The sequence below is a fragment of the Microtus oregoni genome, unplaced genomic scaffold (genome assembly GCF_018167655.1).
Source record: "Microtus oregoni isolate MIOR12 unplaced genomic scaffold, Mior012 000031F_ref0000149, whole genome shotgun sequence".
NCBI lineage: Eukaryota > Metazoa > Chordata > Mammalia > Rodentia > Cricetidae > Microtus > Microtus oregoni.
Window position 1 is genome coordinate 27,614,978 of NW_024543090.1, and position 24,695 is coordinate 27,639,672.

General features: G+C 39.4%; 1 protein-coding gene across 1 annotated transcript in view; it reads right to left on the minus strand.

Annotated features, from left to right (window-relative positions):
• The window catches only part of Atp8b4 (ATPase phospholipid transporting 8B4 (putative)), a 151,978-nt gene that overhangs the window by 40,437 nt on the left and 86,846 nt on the right, over nucleotides 1-24,695 (minus strand). The window contains exons 15-18 of the mRNA XM_041679239.1: nucleotides 21,247-21,435; nucleotides 12,451-12,566; nucleotides 8,148-8,312; nucleotides 7,135-7,246 (exon numbers count right to left, since the gene is read on the minus strand). Coding sequence (XP_041535173.1) covers nucleotides 7,135-7,246; nucleotides 8,148-8,312; nucleotides 12,451-12,566; nucleotides 21,247-21,435 — 582 coding nt within the window. The remainder of the gene's footprint in view (nucleotides 1-7,134; nucleotides 7,247-8,147; nucleotides 8,313-12,450; nucleotides 12,567-21,246; nucleotides 21,436-24,695) is intronic.

Here is a 24,695-nt window from a genome sequence, read left to right on the forward strand (position 1 = left end):
CAATTCTATCCCCCCAGGACCCTTCCCCCTGCCCAGGCCATCCCAGCTCCTTACCAGATCTGCTGTTGGGTTCTGGGCCCCAACTTCAATCCCAACATTCAGGCACAGGCCACACCAGTCAGAACTGGTAAGAAACCAGCCTGCCAACAAATTTGCCCTACTCTCTCGATTCTATCCCCTGGGGTCTCTCCAATGGCACCTGTCACCACTGCCGGGCCCAAGCCCTAACCCCAGCAGACTTCTCCCACTCAGGAGCAGGTCACACAGGTCAGAGCAGGCACAAGTTACACCTGCTTAGACTCCAGCTGCGCAAGCGCAGGCCACACCAGTCAGAAGAACAGAGACCCTCTGTTACAACAAAGTCCAAGCTAACCACCAGAAGGATAATTCCCAACTTGGAGAGAACCTCCCAACTAAACCAGAGATCATGCCAGCAGTCCGAAATCCAGGCTACAAAAACTAGGAAAAAAAATAGAAGAAACAGAAACCAAAGAACAAAACACCCATCTAACAAAGACAAACTCAGATATCAAAGACTAGAACTAATCATCCAAAACCCAGATGACTAAACACCAATGCGAAAATACAATCAGCTACAGCCAGAGCAATACAGCATCACCAGAGCCCAGCTATCCTATGACAGAAAGACCTGAATATTCCACCACAGACAAAGCACAAGAAAATTACATTTAAAAAACTTTATGAAGATGATAGAATTTCTTAAAGAGAACATGAAAAATTCCCTTAAGGAAATCAAGAAAAAGACAACCAAATAATTAGAGGAAATCAACAAATCCCTTAGAGAATGCCAAGAAAGTTGAGAAAAAAGACAACAGGTGAAGAAAATTATTCATGATATCAAAATCACAGTAGAAGCAATAAAGAAAGCACAAACTGACCAACTGAGGGAATGATGGAAATGGAAAATCTGGGGAAACAAATAGGAACTACAGATGCAAGCATCACCAACAGAATACAAGAGATGAAAGACAGAATCTCAGGCATTGAAGATAAAATAGAAGAAATAGATTCATTGATCAAAGAAAATGTTAAATCTAAAAATACCTAACACAAAATATCAAGGAAATTGGAACACCATGAAAAGACTAAACATAAGAATAATAGGAATAGAAGAAGGAGAAGAATCTCAGCACAAAACCCCAGAAAATATATTTAACAAAATCATAGAAGAAAATTGCCCTAACCTTAATGTGGGATTCCCCTCTGTATGCTGCGAATGTGTTTTATTACCACTGGTTAATAAAGAAGCTGCTTTGGGTCTATGGCAGGCAGAATAGAGCAAGGTGGGAATTCCAAGCAGAGCTAGAGGAGAAAAGAAGGTAGAGTCAGAGAAACGCCATGCAGCTACTGAAGGAGAAATATGCCTGCCCACCGAAACCTCATCTGTAAACCATATGCCTTATGGTAAAATATGAAATAATAAGAATGGGTTAATTTAGGATGTAAGAGTTAGTTAATGAGAAGCCTGAGTTAATAGACCAAGCAGTGTTTTAATATAGTTTCTGTGTGATTATTTCTAGTCTGGTCAGCTGGGAAATTGAACAAGCAGCTTCTGCCTACATAACCTAAACAAGGGCAGGCCTATAAAGATAAAGAAGCTTACAAAACACCAAAGAGACTAGACCAGAAAATAAATTCCCTTGTCACATAACCAAAAAACTAAACATACAGAACAAAGAAAGAATATTAAAAGTTGCAAGGGAAAACAGCCAAGTAACATATAATGGAAGACCTATCAGAACTACACCCAACTTCTCAACAGAGATTATAAAAGCCAGAAGATCCTGAACAGACATTCTGCAGACTCTAAGGGATCACAGATACAAGCCCAAACTACTATGCCTAGCAAAACTTTCAATCACTAAAGATAGAGAAAACAAGATATTTCATATCAAAGCCAAATTTAAGCAATATCAACCCACAAATCCATCCCTATAGAAGGTACTAGAAGGAAAATATTAACTCAAGAAAGTTAAGTGCACCCACAAAAACATAGTCAATAGATAACCTCACACCATCAAAACTGAAAGAAGTGAAACACACAACACTACCAACAAGAACAACAGGAATTAACAATCATTGGTCATTGATAGCTTTCAATATCAATGGACTCAATTCACCAATAAAAAGACAGACACTAACAGAACGAATATGAAAACAGAAGTCATCCTTCTGTTGCATTAAAAAAAAACCTCAACATCAAAGATAGATATTATCCCAGAGTAAAGGGTTGGAAAAAGATTTTCGAATCAAATGGACCTAAAAAAACAAGCCAGTGTATCTATTCTGATATCTAACAAGATAGACTTCAAACCAAAAGTAATCAAAAGAGATGAAAAAGGACATTTCATACTCGTTAAAGGAAAAATCCACCAAGATGACATCCCAGCTCTGAACATCTATACCCAAAATGCAATGACACCCACATATGCAAAAGAAACATTACTAAAGCTTAAATCACACATTGAACCCCACACATTAATAGTGGGGACCACCCACTCTCACTAATGGACAGGTTATCCAGACAGAAACTAAACAGAGAAAAATAATGGGACTAACAAATGCTGTAACTCAAAAGAACCTAACATATATCTACAGAACATTTCACCCAAACACAAAAGAATATATCTTCTCAGTACCTCATGGGACCGTCTCCAAACTGATCATATACTCAATTACAAAGGAAATCTCAACAGATACAAGAAAATTGAAATAATCCCCTGTATCCTATCAGACCATCATGAATTAAAGCTGGATATCAACAACAGAAACAACAAAAAAATCTACAAACTCATGGAACTGAGCAACTCTCTATTGAATTACTACTGGGTCAAGGAAGAAATAAAGAAAGAAATTAAAGATTTCCTATAATTCAATGAAAATGAATGCACAACATACCCAGACTTACGGGATACAATGAAAACAAGTGCTAAAAAGAAAATTCATAGCACTGTCTGCATGAACTAATTAGAGAATTATCATAAAAGAGGCTTAACAGTACACCTGAAAGCTCTAGAACAAAAAGAAGCAGACATACCCAAGAGGAGTAGGTGACAGAAAACAACCAAACTCAGGACTAAAATCAATAAAATAGAAACAAAGAGAATAACACAAAGAATCAATGAAACAAAGAGTTGGTTCTTTGAGAAAATCAAAAAGATAGGCAAACCCTTATCCACACTAACTAAAAGGCAGAGAGAAAACATGCAAATTAACCAAATCAGAAATAAAAAGAGAGACTTAAAAACAGACACTGAGAAAATCTGAAGAATCATTGAGTCATACTTCAAAAACCTGTACTCCACAAAATTGGAAAATCTAAAAGAAATGGACAATTTTCTCAATAGATACCACCAACCAAAATTAAATCAAGATCAGATAAATAATTTAAATAAACCCATAAACTCCAATAGAAGCAGTCATAAAAGTCACCCAACCAAAAACAAAGGCCAGGACCAGATAGTTTAAGTGAAGAATTCTACAAGACCTCCAAAGAAGAATACTCCTCAAGTTATTGCACAAAATAGAAACAGAAGGAACAATGTCAATTTTTTATGAGGCCACAGTCACCCTGATACCCAAACCACATAAAGACTCAACAAAGAAAGAGAATTACAGACCAATTTCCCTCATGAACACAGATGCAAAAATACTCAATAAAATACTTGTAAACTGATCCAAGAACACATCAAAAAGATCATCCACCATGATTTAGTCAGCTTCATCCCAGAGATGCAGGAATGGTTAAGATATGTCAATGTAATCCACCATATAAATAAATTGAAAAATAAACAGACCTTGAAAGAATAATACTCAACTTCATATGGAAAACAAAACACCCAGGATAGCTAAAACAATCCTGTACAATTAACGGAACATCTAGAGGTATCATCATCCCTGATTTCAAGCTGTACTACAGAGCAGTGGCAATAAAATACTAATGTATTGACATAAAAATAGACAGGTGGATCAATGGAATGGAATCAAATCCCCACACCTATGGACAGTTGATTTTTGACAAAGACGCTGAAATTATACAATGGAAAATGGTGCTGGCATAATTGGATAGTGGCATGTAGGAGGCAGATTCTCTGTATATTTGAGGCCAGCCTGGTCTAAAAGAGCTAGTTCCAGGACAGGCACCAAAGCTACATAGAGAAACCCTGTCTCAAAAAACGAAGAAGAAGAAGAAGAAGAAGAAGAAGAAGAAGAAGAAGAAGAAGAAGAAGACAAATAGATCCATCTCTATCACCCTGCACGGCACAAAACTCAAGTTCAAGTGGATCATCAAAGACTTCAACATACACTAAACCTGACAGAAGAGAAAGTGGGGAATAGCCTTGAACACATTGGCACAGGAGACAACTTCCTGAACCAAACACCAATTGCACAGGCACCAAGATCAACAATTAATAAATGGGACCTCATGAAACAGAAAAGCTTCTTTTGACACTGTCAAAAGGATAGAACCGAAGCCCACACAATGGGAAAACCTCTTCACAAAGCCCCATCTGAAGAGGGCTAATATAGAAAATATATAAAGAACTCAAGAAACTAAACATCAACAAACCAAATAATCCAGTTAAGAAGATCTAAACAGAGAACTTTCAACAGAGGAATCTCAAATGTCCAAGAAACACTTAAAGAAATGTTCATCATCCTTAGCCATCAAGGGAAATACAAATAAAAATGACACTGAGAGTCCATCTTACACCTGTCATAATGGCTAAGATCAAAAACACAAGTGACAGCTCATGCTGGAGAGGATGTAGAGCAAGGGGAACACTCCTCCACTGCAGTGGGAGTGCAAACTTGTACCACCGCTTTGTAAATAAATATAGCTATTTCTCAGAAAATTGGGACTCAATCTACCTAAAGACCCAGCTATACCACTCCTGAGTATATACCCAAAGGATGCTCCAGCATACCACAAGGACACTGGCTCAACTATGTTCATTGCAGCATTATTTGTAATAGCCAGAACCTGGAAACAACATAGATGTCCCTCAACCTAGGAATGGATAAAGAAAATGTAGTACTTATACATAATGGAGTATTATTCATCTATTAGATACAATGACATCAGGAAATTTGCTGACAAGTGGATGGAACTAGAAAAAAATCATCCTGAGTGAGGTAACCCAGACCCAGTTAAGACAAACATGGTATGTATTCACTCATAAGTGAACATTAACCATAAAGTAAAGGAGAACCATACTGCAACCAACAGACCCAGAGATGCTTGTTAACAAGCAGGGGTGGCTCAAGGAGGGATGGGGATACATGAATATCACTGCAAATTGGGAAATAGAAGGGGGAGGAGTATGGAAGGGGTTGTAAGGATGGAAACAGGAGGGACCAGGTTGGGGGAGGATGGAGAGAGGAAGTACTGGGAGAGACAGTTGGAATCTTGGGGCATCTCTGCGATGAGCTAGAAATCTAATTCAGTGGAAACCCCCAGGTATCCATGAGGGTGAACATAGCTAAGACCCCTAGCAATAGGGCATCCAGAGCCTAAACCAGCCGTCTCCTCTAAGCAGGCAAGACTTCCAGTGAAGGGACTGAGACACCAACCCAGTCAAAAATCTTTTGACCTATAGTTGTCCTGTCTACAAGATGTGCTGGAGTTAAAGATGGTGCCAAAATTGTGGGGGTGAGCAACTAATGGCTAGCCCAGCTGGAGATGCATACCCTGCAAGGTACCAAGAGGGCCAGACCCCAGACGCAGGATACCCCAGAGACCTAGGGTCTAGACCTAGAACCAAACATAAATGGCAAAAAAAAGCCAACAAAAGATCCCTAATGATATTCTGAATACTCATAAAATTAGTGCCTAGCCCAGCTGTCATCAGAGAGGCTTTACCAAGCAACCAATGGAAATAGATGCAGAGACCCACAGCCAAACATTAGACAGAACTCAGGGAATCCTGTAGAGGAGGGGGAGGAAGGATTAGAGAATCAAAAAGGGTCAAGGACACCACAACAAAATCCACAGAACCAACTAACTTGGACTCATAGGGGTTCACAGACACTGAACCAATAACCAGGGAGCCTGCATGGGACTGATGTAGGTCCTCTGCATATATGGTACTGCTATGTAACTCAGTCTTTGTGTAGGACTTCTAACAGTGAGAGCAGGGGCTACCTCTGACTCTCTTGCCTGCTTTTGGGACCCTTTCCTCCTACCGATTGCCTCATCCAGCCTTAATAGAAGGGAGGTGCCTAGATTCACTAAAACTTAATATACCATGACAGGCTGATATCCACAGGAGGCCTCCCTGAAACTGAAGAGAAACAGTGGAGAAAGAGTGGATGGGGTGGGGAGTGGGGGAAGGAGGGGAAACTTTGGTTGAGATATAAAAACAATAAATAAATAAATAAATAAATACAATAAATACAATAAATAAATAAATAAATAAAGCTTTAAAAAGAAAACAACACTCACTCAGTGTCTAATCGTTCCTAAAAGTGGTTCAGCTTCCATAGACAATCCTGGAATTCAACCAGGTGCACAGATTGGTACAACTGTAGTTGTTAAGATACATTAACACGACCATAAACAGCTGAGAAACAGCTGGTGCCCTTAGCCTCTCAGGAGGTTGCTCAACACTCTGAGTTCTCCTAGAAGATCTCCCACACCTCCCTGCCATCAGGAAACTAAAAGACAATGTAGGGTCTCCAGTCTCTCCCTTCATGACTGATATAATAACGCTCGTATGAAAGCCATGTTGAGAACGTTTCTCTATAAGCCGGGTGGTGGTGGCGCATGCCTTTAATCCCAGCACTTGGGAGGCAGAGGCAGGAGGATCTCTATGAGTTTGAGGCCAGCCTGGTCTACAAGAGCTAGTTCCAGGACAGGCTCCAAAGCTACAGGGAAACCCTGTCTTGAAAAACAAAAAACAAACAAAAAAAAAGGATGTTTCTCAATAAAGGTGGCAACTCTACAGAAACTCTGCTGACCAGAGAATATACTATAAGAGGTATCATTGTTAGTTTTTTCAGAAAGCATAGAGAACTAGGAAAATGTTGACGTACTTAAATTTGCTGGTTAACACATTTTTTTCAAAGAATTATTTCTCCTTCTTCAAACATTGTCACCCCTTTCCAAGTTACCTTGTTTGTCTCCTGTTAGAATCCAGATCTTAATATTGGCTAGTGATAGACTTGCAACTGTTTCAATAACACCTTCTTGTAACTTATCTTCTACGGCAGTGGCACCTAGTAGCTTCGTTGGAGAGTGAAAATTAATGTTAATACATGCAAAGAACACATGTAGCACCTGTAGCTTTCAGAGTTTAAAGATAAAAGAATGGAAAATGAAGACAGCTTATAAAATGTGAATATAGTAAGCACCCTATTGTGTATATAAATCGATCAATTGGGTAGAAACTCAAAAGAAAGCTCACAAGCCAAGCCTACTCAATAACAGAGGCCCAAGGAGGTAGAATTCACATGAGGAAGATGGAATGCGCAGATAACACGCTTGCAGAAATGAGCCTAGGCTAACCCACCTCTAAGGATTTAAGAAGTCCCTAGCCGCTTCTCCACATTGAGCAGCAAAGGAGAGGTCCAAAGAAAAACCCTCCCCCCATAGTTCAAAAACTAAGGGGACAAAAGGTAGTATCATTCCATGAATTAAGAGGTCAGCAGATAATCTAATAAAAAGTCAAGATTGTTCAATTTTCACCAAGTGATGAGACCTGCTTCCTATAACTCCCAGCTACCAACCCCCTTGGTCAATGGGATCTCTGAGAAGAGTGACTTCTAAAACAGACCACACTCTGGGTAGTCATCAGTCTTCTGGGCCTGGAGTTCACGTCTATAGCCCTGCTCCCTACCCACATTAATTGTCTCTGCACTAAAAGTGGGGTCACAGAGCATAGAGAGGAAATGAAGAGGCTGTATCAAAGATAAACTGGCAGTTGAGAAATAGGGTGTTTACTTTGGGAGTATTTCCATTTCATAAGCTATTATTGCTGACAAAGCCAGTCCTCTAGATTCACTGGGGCCACACGTAGTAAACTCAAAGCCAGCATACAAAGTGGGACTCAGCACCGAAAGAGAACTATTGCAAGATGACTTAGCCAAAGGTTTAAGCCTAAGAAATCACACTTCCAAACTTATACCATCAAATCTCTTTCAATTTCTTCATAGAGCCCAGATATCCTTTCATCCCTCTCCGTGGTGGCGGCATTTGCATCTTCGAGCATCTCCTGCCACACTTTAAAGTATTTGTCGTCAAGCTCTCTATAAGCAATCGCCAAGGTGCGAAGGCCTTCGCCTGCAAATTCCTGTAAGAAAAGATGTAATCTTAGGAACAAGAAGACACCAGTAAACACAGCCAAAGTTCCCACAGCATGGGAAGGGTTTCACTCACATCCATTTTGTCCCAAGAGCACTGCTTGGCCATTCTGACTCCAGCTTCCCATCTCCTCAGAGAGAGGAGAGAATGGTTGTGTTTTATGTTCATGCCTATGAGGTTTGACCTGCAGGGCACTAGTTTACCCCCTAAAAGCTGCTGAGAATGCCTGTTGAAGTGCTTTAACTGGGAAGAAAGGAATAGTATGGAAGAGAGATCTGTTTGGAATAACTGTACCTTCTTTATCTATAGGAAACGTTCCTGTCCGTGAGTCACAGGCCTAACTCCCAGTGATGAGGAGAGGCACTTGGAGGAGCCACAGATCTCCAGGCAAAGAGAAGAAGCCCTTTTGCAGCCTGTATCAGGCTCTCTCACCAAGCCTTTCCACAGCCCCTAGTATAGCATCCTTGATGACCATGACCATCTGGTTTTCATTGTTTCAATTGAGAAGTCAGGTATAATTCTGACAGATATGCCTTTATATTTTACTTGGCCTTTTTCTTTTGTAGCTCTTAATATTCTTTCTTTATTCTGTGTGTTTAGTGTTTTTATTATTATGTGGTAATGGGATTTTTTTTGATCCAGTCTATTTGGTGATCTGTAAGCCTCTTGTATCTTCATATGCATATCTTTCTTCAGGTTGGCAAAGTTTTCTTCTATGATTTTGTTGAATATATTTTCTGTGTTTTGAGTTGGACTTCTTCTCCTTCTTCTAAACCTATTATTTTTAGGTTTGGTCTTTTCATTCTGTCCCATATTTCCTGGATATTTTGTGTTAAGATTTTGTTAGATTTAACATTGTCTTTGACCAATGAGTCTATTTCCTCTATTGTAACTTCAATGCTTGAGAGTTTCTCTTTTATCTCTTGTATTCTACTGTTTATGCTTGCATTTGTGGTTCCTGATCATTTTCCTACATTTTCCATTTCCAGAATTCCCTTGTTTTGTGTTTTCTTTATTGTCTCCATTTCAGTTTCCAAATCTTGAATCATTTCTTTCACCTGTTTGATTGCTTTTTCTTGGTTTTCTTTAAGGGGATTTGTTGATTTTTTTTTAAATTTTCTATTTGTCTTTTCCTCCATTTCTTTGAGGGAACTTTTCATTTCCTCTTTAGGGGCCTCAAACATTCTCCTAAAGTTATTTTTAGGTCGTTTTCTTCTGCTTCATCTGTATTAGAGTGTTGGAGTTGTGCTATTGTAGAGCCACTAGTTTTTGGTGGCATTGTGTTGTTCTTTGTGGTGTTGAGTGTGCTTTATTTTTTACCTTGTCTACCCATATTTTCCTCTGGTGTACTTGTGGCCGTGTCTCTGGTAATCACTCTTCCAGGTGCTAGTAGATCCAAAGCTCAGATGGTTGTTCCTCGTGGTGAGTCAGGGCCATGGTTCTAGTCACCCCGGAAGTCACTCAGCATAATAGGATGTTTCTCAGTGCTCCTGGAGTTTGCTCTCCAATCTCAGAGGTCGTTTGGGTCCGCTCTCGAGGATGTCTCTGCTCCAGAGGAGGTACTTAGCTCCCGCATGATCCTGCAAAGGTTGCTGGCTCAAGCCTGCTGCCATGGAGGTCGTTGACTCGGGCCTGCTCCAGTGGAAGTCACTAAAGTTTCATTTTTTTTAAATATTTATTATGTATACAATATTCTATCTGTGTGTATGCCTGCAGGCCAGAAGAGGGCACCAGACCCCATTACAGATGGTTGTGAGCCACCATGTGGGTGCTGGGAATTGAACTCAGGACCTTTGGAAGAGCAGAGCCATCTCTCCAGCCCCCTAAAGTTTCATTTTTTAATAATAAAACTTCTTTGAAATCGTGAAGACACAATCATCAAGTCAGACAAGCTCAAATATTCATTATTTGTTAGAAACTATGTTTTCTGGAGTTAATTTTTTGTAAGTAATCAAATATTGGGAATTCATACTTTTCCTAAGGTTAGTGTTAATTGTCAACCTGACACAGCCTAAAGTCATCTAAGAGGAGACTCAGCTGAGGAATTGCCCAGATCACACTGACCTTTGGATATGTCTATGGGGGGATTGTCTTGATTAACGGATGCAGGAAGGCCCAGTTCACTGTGGGCAGGACAATCCCTAGGCAGGTAGTTCTGGACTACGTAAGAAAGCTAGTGAGCAAGAGGCTGTGGGTGGGTGGGTGAGTGAGTGATCCAGAGAGTGAGCCAGCAAACAGTGTTCCTCCGTGGTTTCTGGTTGAGGTGCTTGCCTTGAATTCCTGCCCTGTCATCCCCAATGATGAACTGTGACCCAGACATATAAGCCAAGTAAACTAGACCACTTGGTAAACTGACAATCTCATGATTCTTCTGGTACTTTATCCTTCTAACAGGGGTGAGGGGTAGGAGACTGGTGGCTCCTATGTGTCTCACACAGCCATATTAGCTAGAAACATACATAGATATGAGTTCAGGGGCAATGTTGAAAACCTCATGTCACATCTGCCTCCAGTGGTCACTTTATGGGCCTCCAAACTATGAGCAAAGCATTTTAATGGCCATTTCTGCTCCTTTGGGCATTGCCAGTCTTAAATCATGTTTCTCTGTCATCTTGATGTATGGTGCAGATAGAGTTTTGGGATCAGACACGTGCTAAATCATGATGCATCCTAATGAGTAAAAACGAAAAGCCAGTGCACAGTGCAGAGATGCGCTTTAGCCCAGAAAGACCACAAGACACATCAGCTGAATCCGTCACCCAGGCAGTTGGTAATAGCGGGGACATTGCATTCACATTTACAAGCCCTATCTTCCAAGAACATCACCGCATCCCCTTCTGATCTGAAAATCTAGTTACAGCCTCAAAATCATCCTTTGTCTTTTCAATTTGCACAGACGTGTCTTTGTCTTTAACTCGCAACCCCACTGGGCATTGCCACTGCCTCCCTCTCTGTTCCGCACAACAGTGAATCAACTCGAGGAGGACACTAGAAAAGAGGACAGATGCCTTAGGTCATCTAATTAGTCATGAAACACACAGTTAATCCGGAATGGTCATTTGAGCAAGGCCTTTTCCTATCATTAAACTATCCAAAATCAATGATTAAATACGGATTTACAGGGCTAGAATGCAGAAGCCAAAATGACGAACGTGAATGAAGGGAAGGGCGGGTTCGATTGATCTGCCCTCAAAACAACTCAACTAGAAAGGAAAATGAAAAGACCAAATTCAACTTTAATATGAAAGGAAAATGTCTACAGCCTTGGTGTTTGGGTAATGACAAAAATCATATAGCTATTACTCCAATATTGTTTTAATTAAGAAAATTAAACAACCATGTCAGTCTCTGGAAAACATTAAGAGAAAATCAAGAATGTTCTATTAAAAAGAAAAAAATAGCTATGTTTGTAACAATTATTACTAAACCATCACTTTAAACTTAAAAAGTCAAGCAGAATATTTACATTTTGTTTGTTTTTTAGAAGAACTGAGGGGATGTTTATAATAAAAACAACATCCAACAAAGGAACATGAACCTTCAATAATTTTGATGGAGGAATAAAAACTGATAAAATGATCATTTTGAACCATTATCTACAAATTTCGCTGGACTCAACCAGAACCTCAAATAAATTATTAGCATGCCACATGGACACAGGTTTAAATCCACAGTGGTCCTATAATTTCACAGGCCCTTGCCTTTGAGAGGAAAATGAAGGTACAAAAAACCCTCTATGCCCTTCAGAAATTTCTGGAAAAACTTGCACTAGTCTTGAATGTGTTGGTTGACAACCAGAAGACATATGGGACTCACAATTTGTAGCCCAAGTGAAAGAAGCCGTAAAGGAGAAAGTTGGTTATCTCCAGAGATTCTCTTTCCCTCGCCCTGGAGGACCCTGAGCTCACCCCCACGATGTGGCTCTCCCAGCTGTCCAATGCTGATCCACCTGTGCCGAATCTCTGAGTGGCAGCAGGTTTCCAGACACTCCCTGGCACTGCCCTCTGTGGCAATGGCTCCCCAGCTGCTTTCTATTTCAGAAGTCAGCTTGTTTGCTGATATTCACTAACAAGTACCATAGGGGATGGCAAAGGGCTCCTGTGCTGACCTTACTATGGGGAACTTACACTGAGATGGTCTGACGTCAAAGACAGCAGGTCTTTGTTGGAAGGATGGAGTTTCTCAAACAAAATAGTGTCTGCTCCTTTGGAATAAAGTTTTATCTGTCCTTCTGGATTTCGAACTGGGAAGAAAAAAGAGAGAGAGTTTGGAAAAAGCAGGTTATATTATTGAAATCTGTGAAAAGCAGACTCTCCCAGGACTCCAGCTAGCCCATTTGGGAATGGACATATGGGTTGAGTCAAGAACAAAGAAACTATTCAGGGCCTTTGGCTAGACAATCACTACCTAAGTCAGTAGGCTTTATTCCTGCCCAATTAATTTAAAAACACTCCTTCTACTGAAAGTTTTTGATTTTCCATACTCAGAAACAAGTATTTTTATACTTTTATACATGACCTACCAACCTCCCTATTGCAAAATGGTGGAAAGACTTAAATTAAGCCATATGTATTAAAGAGAATTAAGAGCTTTAGTTAAGAGTTGTTGGTGTGGAATTCAAGATCTTCTATTCAAATAAATATTACTGTCATACCAACTCATTTCCACGTGGATTTCTAGCCACTGGAGTTGTTACCATCTAGGGGTCTTGATAGGGTTCATTTTCTCTGCCATTCGAAGAATTAAAAGGCAGCAAAAAAATCACAGAGAGAGCTTTCAGAATCAAGCAGTGAAGAAAGACTTTTATTAGAAGCAAGAATATACACACAAACACACACACACAGAGAGAGAGAGAGAGAGAGAGAGAGAGAGAGAGAGAGAGATTCCAAGCAGAGGGGGACTCTAAAGTCCTAATATCAGTCTCTCCTTTAGGACTGGGAGCTTTAAACATCTTTGGGAGCTCTCCCTCCCCTACTTTAGAGCTGGCCAGTCTGAAAAAAGACAGGGTGACTGATAGGGCCCCAACTTGGTGGACCTGTCCTAATCCCTCCTTTGTGGTCCAACAGAAAAAGAGCCCTATTGGTGAAGACAGAAAGACCGCCAAGCCTTTGCTTTACACTGTCAGGCTTTTGCTCGGGTCAGGAGGGTGAGGGGAAAGCTACTATCACTGGAACTTAGCTGTGGATTCCTCCCTGCCTGTCTGGCCCCCTCTGTACCTGATCCACCCAACTCCTAGTCCCTCAGGGTGTTAGATGCACAACAGTTTTGGTCCTTGCTTTGCTGCTCTTTTAGGCCCTTTGTTGTGAGGAAAAGCTCATTCATTTCAATGGTTTGTTCTTGGGTCAATCATAGCTACAAGCATACTTCACAGAATTGAAAGAAATAAAGCTTCTACCCTTCTCCCACAGGAAGTCTGCTATTTGTAGGGCTGTTTTCCTTTCTTCTCCAGACACAGGAATTACAGCCATCACTAGACTTCTGGTTTCACTAATCTCACCTACATGTTCTACCAAATCTCACTCTCAAGTCATAAAAGAGTTGACCCAACTTTGTAGGCTTGGTTTTACATTTTGTCACACAGTAGGCACCCAATAATCTGAATTAATTAATTAATATGAATATGAATATATTTCTTCCTAGGAGATCCAACAATGTGAAACAACTACCTGGGCCACAATTTCACTTCATAGTGTGAATACACGCCTTCATAGTTAAATCCTAGAGATCAGTTTATCAGTTAAATCATAGAGATCTTTCCATGCTTTCAGCTTCCTGTATCCTCTAAAATCAGAATGCCTCCACACAGGGTAACATAAACACACTTTACTATTCATTTAGTGGGAATAAGGTGGCAATAGAAAACAGGCTGGAAAGGGGTGGGTGTCCCTGTACTCTTTTCCCCTCATGAAGGTAATTATAAGAAAAACTGTACCAGGTCATGCAGATAGGAAAGTTGGCCAAGGGTCTTAAAATAGAAAGCCATGACAAGACCCAGGACTAAGAGATTCCCTGAGAGCTGTGATCTGCTCAAGCTGGGAGGAATCTAGAAAAGAATTTGCTGATTAAGCACTTGTTCTTCTTTATTGGTTACACTCTTTTGATTAAAGTTTGATGGTTTTAATAATTTGGGGAGTGGAGATCGGGTCTTAGACTTCCTATGTGCTGAGATTAAAGTAAACATCACACCTGGATATTAGACCCATAATCTCTTAAAAGTTTACAGTTGAGAAATCTTCAACTCAGATGAGATTTTGAGAGTCAATGTAATTTATTCTTTAGTGGTTATCTGTCACCTACCTCTATTCAATAGCTTTTTTGTTATTGTTGCTTGTTCCTTCTTATCTCTAGACCTTAATGTACTTAATTGGTGCAATGGGTTCTTCCATAATGGTATGAGATTCATATGTTAGCTAATCAGTAGATTCTATAACCTTTGACAAAATACTATAGTTTATTTAAATAACTTGAATAAGGGCCCTTGTCCCCAATTGAAAGCTAAGCATGCTGGTATTGAAATTATACATTAATAAGTTGATGAATGACAGTCCCCAAAACAAACAAACAATAACACAGAAAATGAAGAAGGAAGCAGAAGAGGAAGAAAGGAAAGAAATGGCAATGGGACACTGAGGAAGAGATCTCAGCAGCAGTGCCTGAGTCCTCACAAGGACATTGTCCTCATAGAACAAGCCACACATGACAATCAGGAGGCTGGCATTGCTTTTCACCTATATTCAAACATACTTTTCTACTCTAGCAAAGCCCCTCTTGAATCCCCCTGACACACCAATTGAAAACCAAGCAGCCAGAGCGAAGTCTGCCAGCCCCATTCTTCATTGAGCGTTGCCCTTATCCATATGGGATCCATTAAAGCAGACATCTGATGTCTGTGGTTAGACTGAGAATTCCCCACAGCCTGTAATGGTGACCAATGCTGAGCAAAAGTCAAACTTCTCCCCATATAACAATCTTAGGTTTTTGTCAACACCCTCAGAGCAAAATGAAACCCATGCTGAGCCAACTGAGGACCATTGACATCTCCCCTGGGGCTGTAAATAGAGGAAAGCTCCTGCTGATGCAATGCTAAGCCAGCACCTAGGACAGCCTGTGTGCTTCTTAGTCAGTGGAAACTGCCTGTGGCCTGTTATCATAAAATAATTAAAATGAACAATCTCTCCATACCATGTTCCAATAAAGACCCCAAACCCTACCACTACGGATACATACATTTTCCATAGTAGGAATTAATTTAATACAATGACCAAGGTGTTTGTAAATTACAATGTGAAGAAAATTAGTAAAACTCAGAGGGAGAAATTGGGGTTCAACCTGAAGATCCAAAAAGCAAAGCAGCCAGTCACTGGCTGTTACCTCAACCTCAGACTGAAAATGGCAATTCTACCTCCAGGGATCTCAGAATGAGACTATGTTGAGAGCTGATTCCTCCCATTTTATAATCCTCTCTAGGGATGGGATTAAAGGCATGCACCACCCAATTTCTATGGAAGACTTGTGTGGTTGCTGGGATTGACGGTATGTAACATTGCAGCCTGGTCTGTAAGACTGGCCAGTGTGGCTATTTTACTCTCTGAACTTCAGGCAAGCTCTATTTATTAAAATACAAATGAAATACTGTTACATTTTCCCTTTTTATCTAAAATAAAGAAGGCTACAGCAAATATAAGAAAACTATATATAGTAGTACAATAACTATGTACAATATATACAGGCAATAAATACATCAACAATGTCTAGTCCATTTGCATTTGACAAATTCAAATAAAATACTCCATATCTATCCTATCTTGGTGAGTCCAAAGTCTTGCACATAACTTACTTTCTATCACAACTTGCATTACCAACCAAAACTATCTTTTGTTATCTCTCAACCTTATATACTTTACATTTCTTTAGTGAATTTCTTTTTTGAGTCTTGTAAACAAGGAAGACTCTAACTATAACAATCTAGTTTTCAACTACCTCAGAGACCTGAGAAAAAATAATATTAACTGAGTAAGCAGGAAGTACAAGCAAGTGACTTCCAGAAAATGTAACAACAGAAACAGCTAACTGCCTGTAGAGTCACCCAAAGTTCCTCTGCAACACTGAGGCATCCATCTTCAGCCTACAGGCCTAGCATATCCAACAGACTTTTCTGTGAAGTAGGATATTTTGTGTTCTGTTTATCTAATTAGGACAGCATACTGTCAGCAGTTGAGGCAAGGGCATTTTTTTACCCAATGGCTTACTTTTACCACAAAGAAAGTAAACTCCATGTGGAGTTCCTTCAATGCTCATTATCTATTCTGAAATAGATTGGTGCTTCCAGGAGCATACATGTCTCATTGTCATAAAAAAAGAAGAACCTAAGTTATTAAAACATTTTAAATGTCATATTCTGTAGATCTCCGAAGTGTTTGAAGATGACCTGTCTATCTAAAATATATCTTAATTTGTCCTTAAAAACATACCTAATGTGACTACAAGTTTGATTACACTAGGTGATTAACTACTAACCTATATTTTCTTACTATCCTAAACAGTTGGTAACAACAGTTTTCAAGGACTAGAGATTTGCATTGTTAAATGAGCTATATAGGTGCAATACCTTGAACAAGATTAGAAATGTATGTACAGTATGTTTTAACAAAATTAACCTCAAATTTGTATCAATATACAAAATTTGCATACAGTATACAAAAGTCAGTCCAATGTAAAACATTTAAAACTAATAGCTGCTTTTTAAAAGTAAATTCAATAATCTACCTTTTTATCTTATCATTATATCCTCCCTTTTTCTGAGCAGATTCAAGGATCTGTACTTTTATTCTATTATATCTATATCCCCATTTTTTTCTTTTTGAAACAAGCTTATACCTATAGCTTCCCTTTTTTCTTTTCAGAGTAGATCCAAGAATCTACTCTTTTTCCCTATCATATCTGTATCCCCCCCTTTTTTCTTTTCAAAACAAGAAACTTGAATCTAGTTTCCTTTGTTAATCTTTTTTCCTGACAATTTTCTATACCAACTTAGAAACAACACTCTAAACAGAGACAAACATCCATAATCCATTTTGGGGAGGGTGAATGTGGGCATAGTTTTCTAGGCAGTTTCTACTGATAGGGATCATCACTAATAATCTTACAGGGACCCAAAGAAAATTTAGGGTTATGGTCAAGTACTGACTGGAATATTCTGTGAGGCAGGGTCATCTCAGTCTGCAGTCATAAGGATGCATGAGGTTGTAGAACTCAGATGAAACTGCAAAAAGGATGCTCCGAAATGTTGGATCATCTGGGCCATCTGTTCCTATCAGAGATTTCTCAGGGGGTCTTCCTCAATCAAACCTTATTTTTCTTAACCAAGAATGAATCCACAATTTATCCAACCTTATTTTTCGTAACCAAGAATGAATCCCCAGCCTCTCATGTCCTGTGGAAACGGAAGTAAAACCTCTTCTCCAAAGTAACATATCTTTTGGCTTAAATTTTGAAGTCAAGGCATTTTCAAAATATATATGTTGGATTAATCCAGCAACATTTATAATCAAATATCTTTTAGCAGCTGTTGCTCCTTCCTTGGCAATCAAACAATTCAAAGACAATACAATAACGTATAGTATCCAGACTTTCTGTGTATTTTCCATCTTTGTATGGAAGCTAAACTAGGGCAGACAGGAGCAAGGAAGGCTAGTTTTTTCTCCTGAACCCAAGTGGATAGGTTTGGGTCCAACTCTGGCCTGAGCCAGTGACTAAAAAGCCTCAGGCAAATGGCTTTTTCATAAATTCGTGCCCCAAAAGTTGGGTGTCAAAATGTAGCATGATTAATAAAAACTCAGAGAGAAAAACTGGGGTTCAATATGAAGATCCTAAAAGCAAAGCAATCAGCCACTTGCTCTTACTTTGACCTCAGAACAAAAATGGCAATCCTGCCTCCAGAAATTTCAGAATGAGACTGTGCATGATAGCTGTCTCCTCCTGTCTCTCTAGGGCTGGGATTAAAGGCCTGCACCACCCAATTTCTATGACAAACTAGTGTGGCTACTGGGATTAAAGGTTTGTGTTATTGCAATCTGGTCTGTAAGGCTGGCCAGCATGGCTGTTTTGCTCTCTAAACTTCAGGAAAGCTTTATTTATTAAAACACAAATGAAATGCCACTACTAAATACTACCACAAAGAATTTCATTTGATGAATATTTATAGAGTTTATGGGCCAGTCCAGCGATTGGCCCTGGGCAGTGTGAAGACAAGGCTTTCTGACCTCAGTTAGCACCCACCCTATATGCTGCTGCTATAACAGGAGCCCCAGGAGAGGGAATCTCACCACTGTGCTGAACAAAGCACTCTGGGGAATACCATAAGAAACAATTACTTGAAAAAATAAGAAAAACAAATGACATTTAAGATTGGACATTATCGGATGAGGAGTTTTCAGCAAAAGGTAATTAGGGGAAAAGATTGTTCTATATCTACATTAAAAAATACATACACAGAATATAAAAGTATGCAGTGCATCTTAGGAATAGTGAAGTATGATGATACTTCAGCATAAAGTTTAGAAAGTAAAGATAAATAGGTTGGCATCACATTGCATGTGACCTCTCAAACCACACTAGGAGCATTGCCCTGTGAATACTGGGAGGCCAATGTTATTTAAGTGGTGACATAATCAGTCTATGGTTTAGAAAGAGTGGTATATTGCCAGCATAGAGGGTTATTTTAATGGGGACAATTTTGAAGACACTGCAATAATTCAAGTAAGCAGTGACAAGACCCCTAAACGAGGCGATGATACTAGTAACTAAGAGGAAAGGACAATAGAATTTTTATGGAAAAAATGTGGTTTAGTAGACACTTGATTTGCGAATAATTCTAGAATGCATTTGGAAAGGGAAGATTTAGTATTCCGTTAACAGGATTCTAGAGAAATTCTGGATTTAGAGAGTAACAAAGAAGGATATGGTTTGAGAAACATCTCAAATATTCCTATGAAAACTGATGACTAACAATAAGGAAATGATAGTCTGGGACCTTGTTTCTCCCCTGGGGTGTACCATCACCATCACCTAGGAACTCATCAGAATTGCAAACCTGGGGACTCTGCCTCCAGTGAACTAACACACACCAGTGGCCAAAGCCAAGTGATCTGTATTTAATAGAACTTCAGCTTACTCTAATGGGAGCTAAATTCTGGGAATCATTATCCTAGTACTTAAAAGATATGGAAGTGTCAAAAGCAAGTGAACTTCCAAGAAGTCAAGAGACCAGTTTCATTTGAGGAGTGGCCATTTTGGTTTTCAGCACAGGGGTTGAACCCAGAGCCTTGTGCATCCTATAAAGCATTTTACCACTGAGCTACGTCCCACAGCCAAACTTTAGAAGACAACCCCACATTTCATTATTTTCTTTGCATCTGACTGGCTGTGTAACATGTTATATGCTATGTGATACTCTTGGACAAATGTTTGGTTTCTTGTTTCCTATGTGAGGATAATATATTGTTGCAATAGCCCTCACCAGAGAAGTTTCTGTTCTCAGTAGATGATGATTGGCTTAGAGACCCTTTACTGATCAACGTACAGAGAACGAGAAACTGTGGAATATTCAGCCATAAATGGAACATCTATACCATACCCCACATCCCAAAGCTTAGAAATCATTATGGAAGAGGGAAGCAGAAAATATCTGAACCCAAGACAGGGGATGACTACAGAGAAATAGCATCTTCTCAACACAGCAGGCAGCGGTGCACATGAACCGCCAGCAGTTGTGTCAGCATGCAGAAGACCTGTGCGGGCTCAAGGCTGATGAAATCCCAGCATGGAGTGGGGAGGGGGTGAGCATGAAGTCTCCTAGCCAAGGAACTTTTGAGGTTAATAGCTCTGGGAGAGGAAGAGTCCGTTTTCTTTAAGAGTGTAGAGCCTGGAAAGTTGACCACACTCCAGTAGGAGGCCACACACCCAAGAATACGTGGGCAACACAAATTGAACTTGATAGGTTAAAGAGGGAAAAAGGGAGGACAGAGTTAGGTGGGTGGGGAAGGAGGACTTGATCTGGGAGGAGAGGGGAGAGGGAGTAGAGATGATTAAAACATATTCTATAAAATCTTCAAAAAGCTAAGGAAAAAAAGGACAATTTTAAAGGATTTAAAAAAAAACTGCTCAGAGATCGAAAAGAACTGGGAAAAGAAGCATGTAACTAGTCTGAGACACTGAGACGGTGCTGAGGGTTAGTGCTGAGTTATCGAAGCTTGGATGGGATGTGGTAAGTAGTGGACCATTGTCTCCAGCAAGGGGATAATCACAAATAATGAATGATGTGAGAAGAGACGATGCTGCTAAACAGAAAAGATGAGCAATATGAGAATGGCCAAAGAGGCCCACAACAACCAGCACAAGCTACAACAATTCAGAAATTCTCCTGAGCCAGAGCTGAGCAGCTCTCTGTCAGATTCTCGTGAACTAGAGCTGAGCAGCTCTCTCAGATCCTCCCGGGCCAGAGCTGAGCAGCTCTCTCAGATCCTCCTGGGCCAGAGCTGAGCAGCTCCTTGTCAGACTTCTGGATTTGACTTCACTATGTTACCAGCTTTGTGGATTCAGTCAGGGAAGTTGCTCAACTTTTCTTTATCTCAGTTTGATTATTTATAAAATGGGCATAAAAAGAATATCATGTACTTTACTAGGGTTGTTGTGACAAAGCAGTTACTTTGGGTAGAAAATTCAGAATAATGTTGGACATGGAATAAGCTCTTGTTGAATTTTACTCACATGTTATTACACTTTTGAGGTTAAGTTGAGGATCATGAGAGCTCATAAAGTTATGAAAACATAGCACATAGCCAGGAGTTAAATTACCCTTGAAAAGCACAAACAAATTAGAGAAGCATCAAAAGATAAATCATCATCTCAGCAAGCAAACATACCTATGACAGACATCCTTTTCCTGATGTTATTGAAATCCAAAAAGGCAAGTAACTGATAAGTAACAGGTGTTCCCAATTCTTCCACTGTTATTGTCTCTGGGGTCCGAGACTTGAAAACAAACCCAAAATTTCTAGCAGCGGTAACTAGAGCTCCCTCATCGGGTGATTGAACTTGGTAAACCAGCTGTCCTAAAATGAAAAGAGACAAGCACATTCAGGGCTGAGGGTAATAACTCATGTTCATAACTCCAATGCTAACCCCAATGCATTCTTTAATACCCAACTTTGGCAGCAACTCTAAACACGTTTCTGTCCTTAGATTACATCCTCTCACTGACCATCTAGGAGACCCCAAGTCTTCATGCATACCACCATGCAGTCCTTCCCACCAAAGTATCCAACTGGAAGGCTGCCTCTCCTCTGTGATCAAAGTTTCTTAGGTCATGGATTATAGCTCTTCACTTTCATTGACTAGAGGTTCTAACTAAAACATTGTAATACATTAACTCATATGATCCTCAGGATAAGCCTTTGGAGGAAATGATGATTTAAATAGCTATTTTCATTTTTATACAGATGGGACCTATGACTGAAATAGATGATACAATCATTAGGAAGATCAAACAAGAAGTGAGGAAGCAGATGATCTGGCCTTTCCTTCATTAAATGTTAATGACCATTTTATGAGACCAAATGCGTAAAAAATCACCAAAATATAAAGGATCAAATCAAGATGTTAAAGACTTGTCGCTTACTAGTGTGTGTGCTGGGGAGGAGTTAAAAGGAGAAAGAACAAAGCCGGGCGGTGGTGGCGCACGCCTTTAATCCCAGCACTCGGGAGGCAGAGGCAGGCGGATCTCTGTGAGTTCGAGACCAGCCTGGTCTACAAGAGCTAGTTCCAGGACAGGTTCCAAAACCACAGAGAAACCCTGTCTTGAAAAAAACCAAAAAAAAAAAAAAAGAGAGAGAGAGAGAAAGAACAAAACATGTGGAAAGACTACATAGACTACATGGGTAGATACATGTTTACTATTTATAGTGCTCAAGATATATTGTTAATAATTGGGTTTTCTATTAGTAGATATACTATTCCTTATGAACAATAAAAATCCTACTTGTCTGCATATATTCTTGAATATACATTTACAAGTAAGTCCAAGAGCAAATCAGTTAAGAGGCTAAAGCAGAAGGATTTCCATGAGTTTGAGGCCAGCCTGAGCTTCAAAGTGAATACCAACCGAGTCAGGATACGTAGCAAGACTCTGCCTCAAAAATCAAAAGAGGAAGAAGGATGGTAAAATAGTTACTTCAGACTCTTTCATAGCTTACCAGCAATAGGTAAGATGCAAATTTACCACCAGTAGGTAGAAATTTCTAAATAAATAAGCATCATCTATGGATTAAAGAAGAAACAAATGTTACAGAATATAAGATAGGTAACTATATGAACAAATCACACAAATTGACTATAGTTATAAAAATAGCACCTGTGAGTTTTTAAAGAAATGGAGACTACGATGAGAATATTCCATGTGCCAGGACAGGCTTGAGAACCACCGAAGGCTCTTTGTTTTACTCAAAAGATGCCTCATACTTTCATGAGTTTACTATGTTAAAATCTTGATGTTAACCACTAAAATAAAATAATAAAAATACATTGTTTCCTAAGTAGCAGGCTTCAAAAGGACTAAATCTATGAAAAGACCAAAAAAAAAAAATAAGAGTGCAAGAAAGGAAAGGTAGGACAGACTAAGATGGTTGAAAAGAACTTCAAATGTTATCAATACTTGAGCTTTAAGTATTAAAACTAAGTGTAGTGGCAACAGATAAGCAAATGAATTGTGTGCTCTCTTATCCTTAGTGTTGTCTACACTGGTTTATTTTTAATGTTAAGATATATCATAGACAAGAGATGTATCCAAAATATAAGGGGAGACAAAGGAAGACCAACAAAAGCTGTCTACACTGGTTTATTTTTAATGTTAAGATATATCATATACAAGAGATGTATCCAAAATATAAGGGGAGACAAAGGAAGACCAACAAAAGCTAAGTACACAGATGTCTATGAAGAAAGAGCAGTCCACTACAGTAACCTAAAAATGATTACTGGAGACAATGAGATCAGACAGGCTATGATTCAATGAAGATGGAAGTCTGAACTATTGTCTAGCATGACCTTATAAAGCAAACATTGGCAAAACTACAAGTATCATACAAGTGTGCTGTTCTATTTTGATGAGCTGAGGAACTGAGCTGTCAAAATAATCCATTAGAAAAACCCGGAAGATTGCTCACACCTTTAATTCGAGCACTTAGAAGGCTGAGACAGAAGGATTACCATGAGCTGATGGCAGCCTAGGCTACAGAATAGCAATCTGTCATCAAACAAACAAACAAACAAAAGAACAAGAAGCGTTAGCAATATAATTAAAATATTGTTGGATATACATGTTTAGAACACAGTACCCTCAAATTATAGAATATGCATTCATCTCAAGCATTTATTAAATGTTCATGAAAGTCAAGCATATACCAAGCCATTTTCAAGCTTCAATAAATTTTAAAATTAATATAAGTCAATAAAACAAGTTTTAAAAATATAATAAAACTTATGTCATTTACTAAAACAGAAAATAAAAGAAAAAGCATCCTACCAGGTGGTAGTGGCACACACCTTTAATCCCAGCACTCTGAGACAGAGGCGGGAAGATCTCTATGAGTTTGAGGCTAGCCTGGCCTATACAAAGTAAGTTCCAGGATAACCAGTGCTACAGAAAGAAACCCTATCTCAAAAACAAAAAATCTCCCTAAAGTACTTGTGTTTCTCACTCTCTTGTTCTGAAACTTCACTCTGTCAGAGACTGAAACCACAGTCCCTCCAGATAACTTCCCCATGAAACAAATGCCATATGCAAAGCAATCTTCTCAACCAGGAGCTGAATTTTAAGTATTAAAACCAAATGTTAGATGTGAACTCTCTCCTTTTCTCTAAGTGACATTTACGCAGTGAAATTTTGTTTTGAAAGTTCCTTAACATGTATGGATTTGTTTGAGCCTGACCTACACATTCCACAACAAAAGCCTTGAAACAAAAGCAAGTTCACATTACCTCAAAACATAACCCTATCGGTGGGATTTGATGTCTGGAGACAAGAGGTAGAAACCATTGAAAACATGCCCGTTTCTAACTCTTGTCTCTTCAAAAATCCTTGTGAGTGGCAAGAGACATTGACCAGCCGCAAGAAAAGCTGAAGAGTGACCTCAGGAAATGCTGACTGTGGAAAGCAGACGGCTGGAGCTCTCATTCATGTACAGTGGTGATATAAAATGGTATATTAATATTTTAAAAAAAAACAGTTGAACAGTTTCTAAGAAGTTTAAACATATCCTTATATGATGAGCTGTAAATTTCCATTTCTAAGTATTTAGACATTCTCCTTCCAATT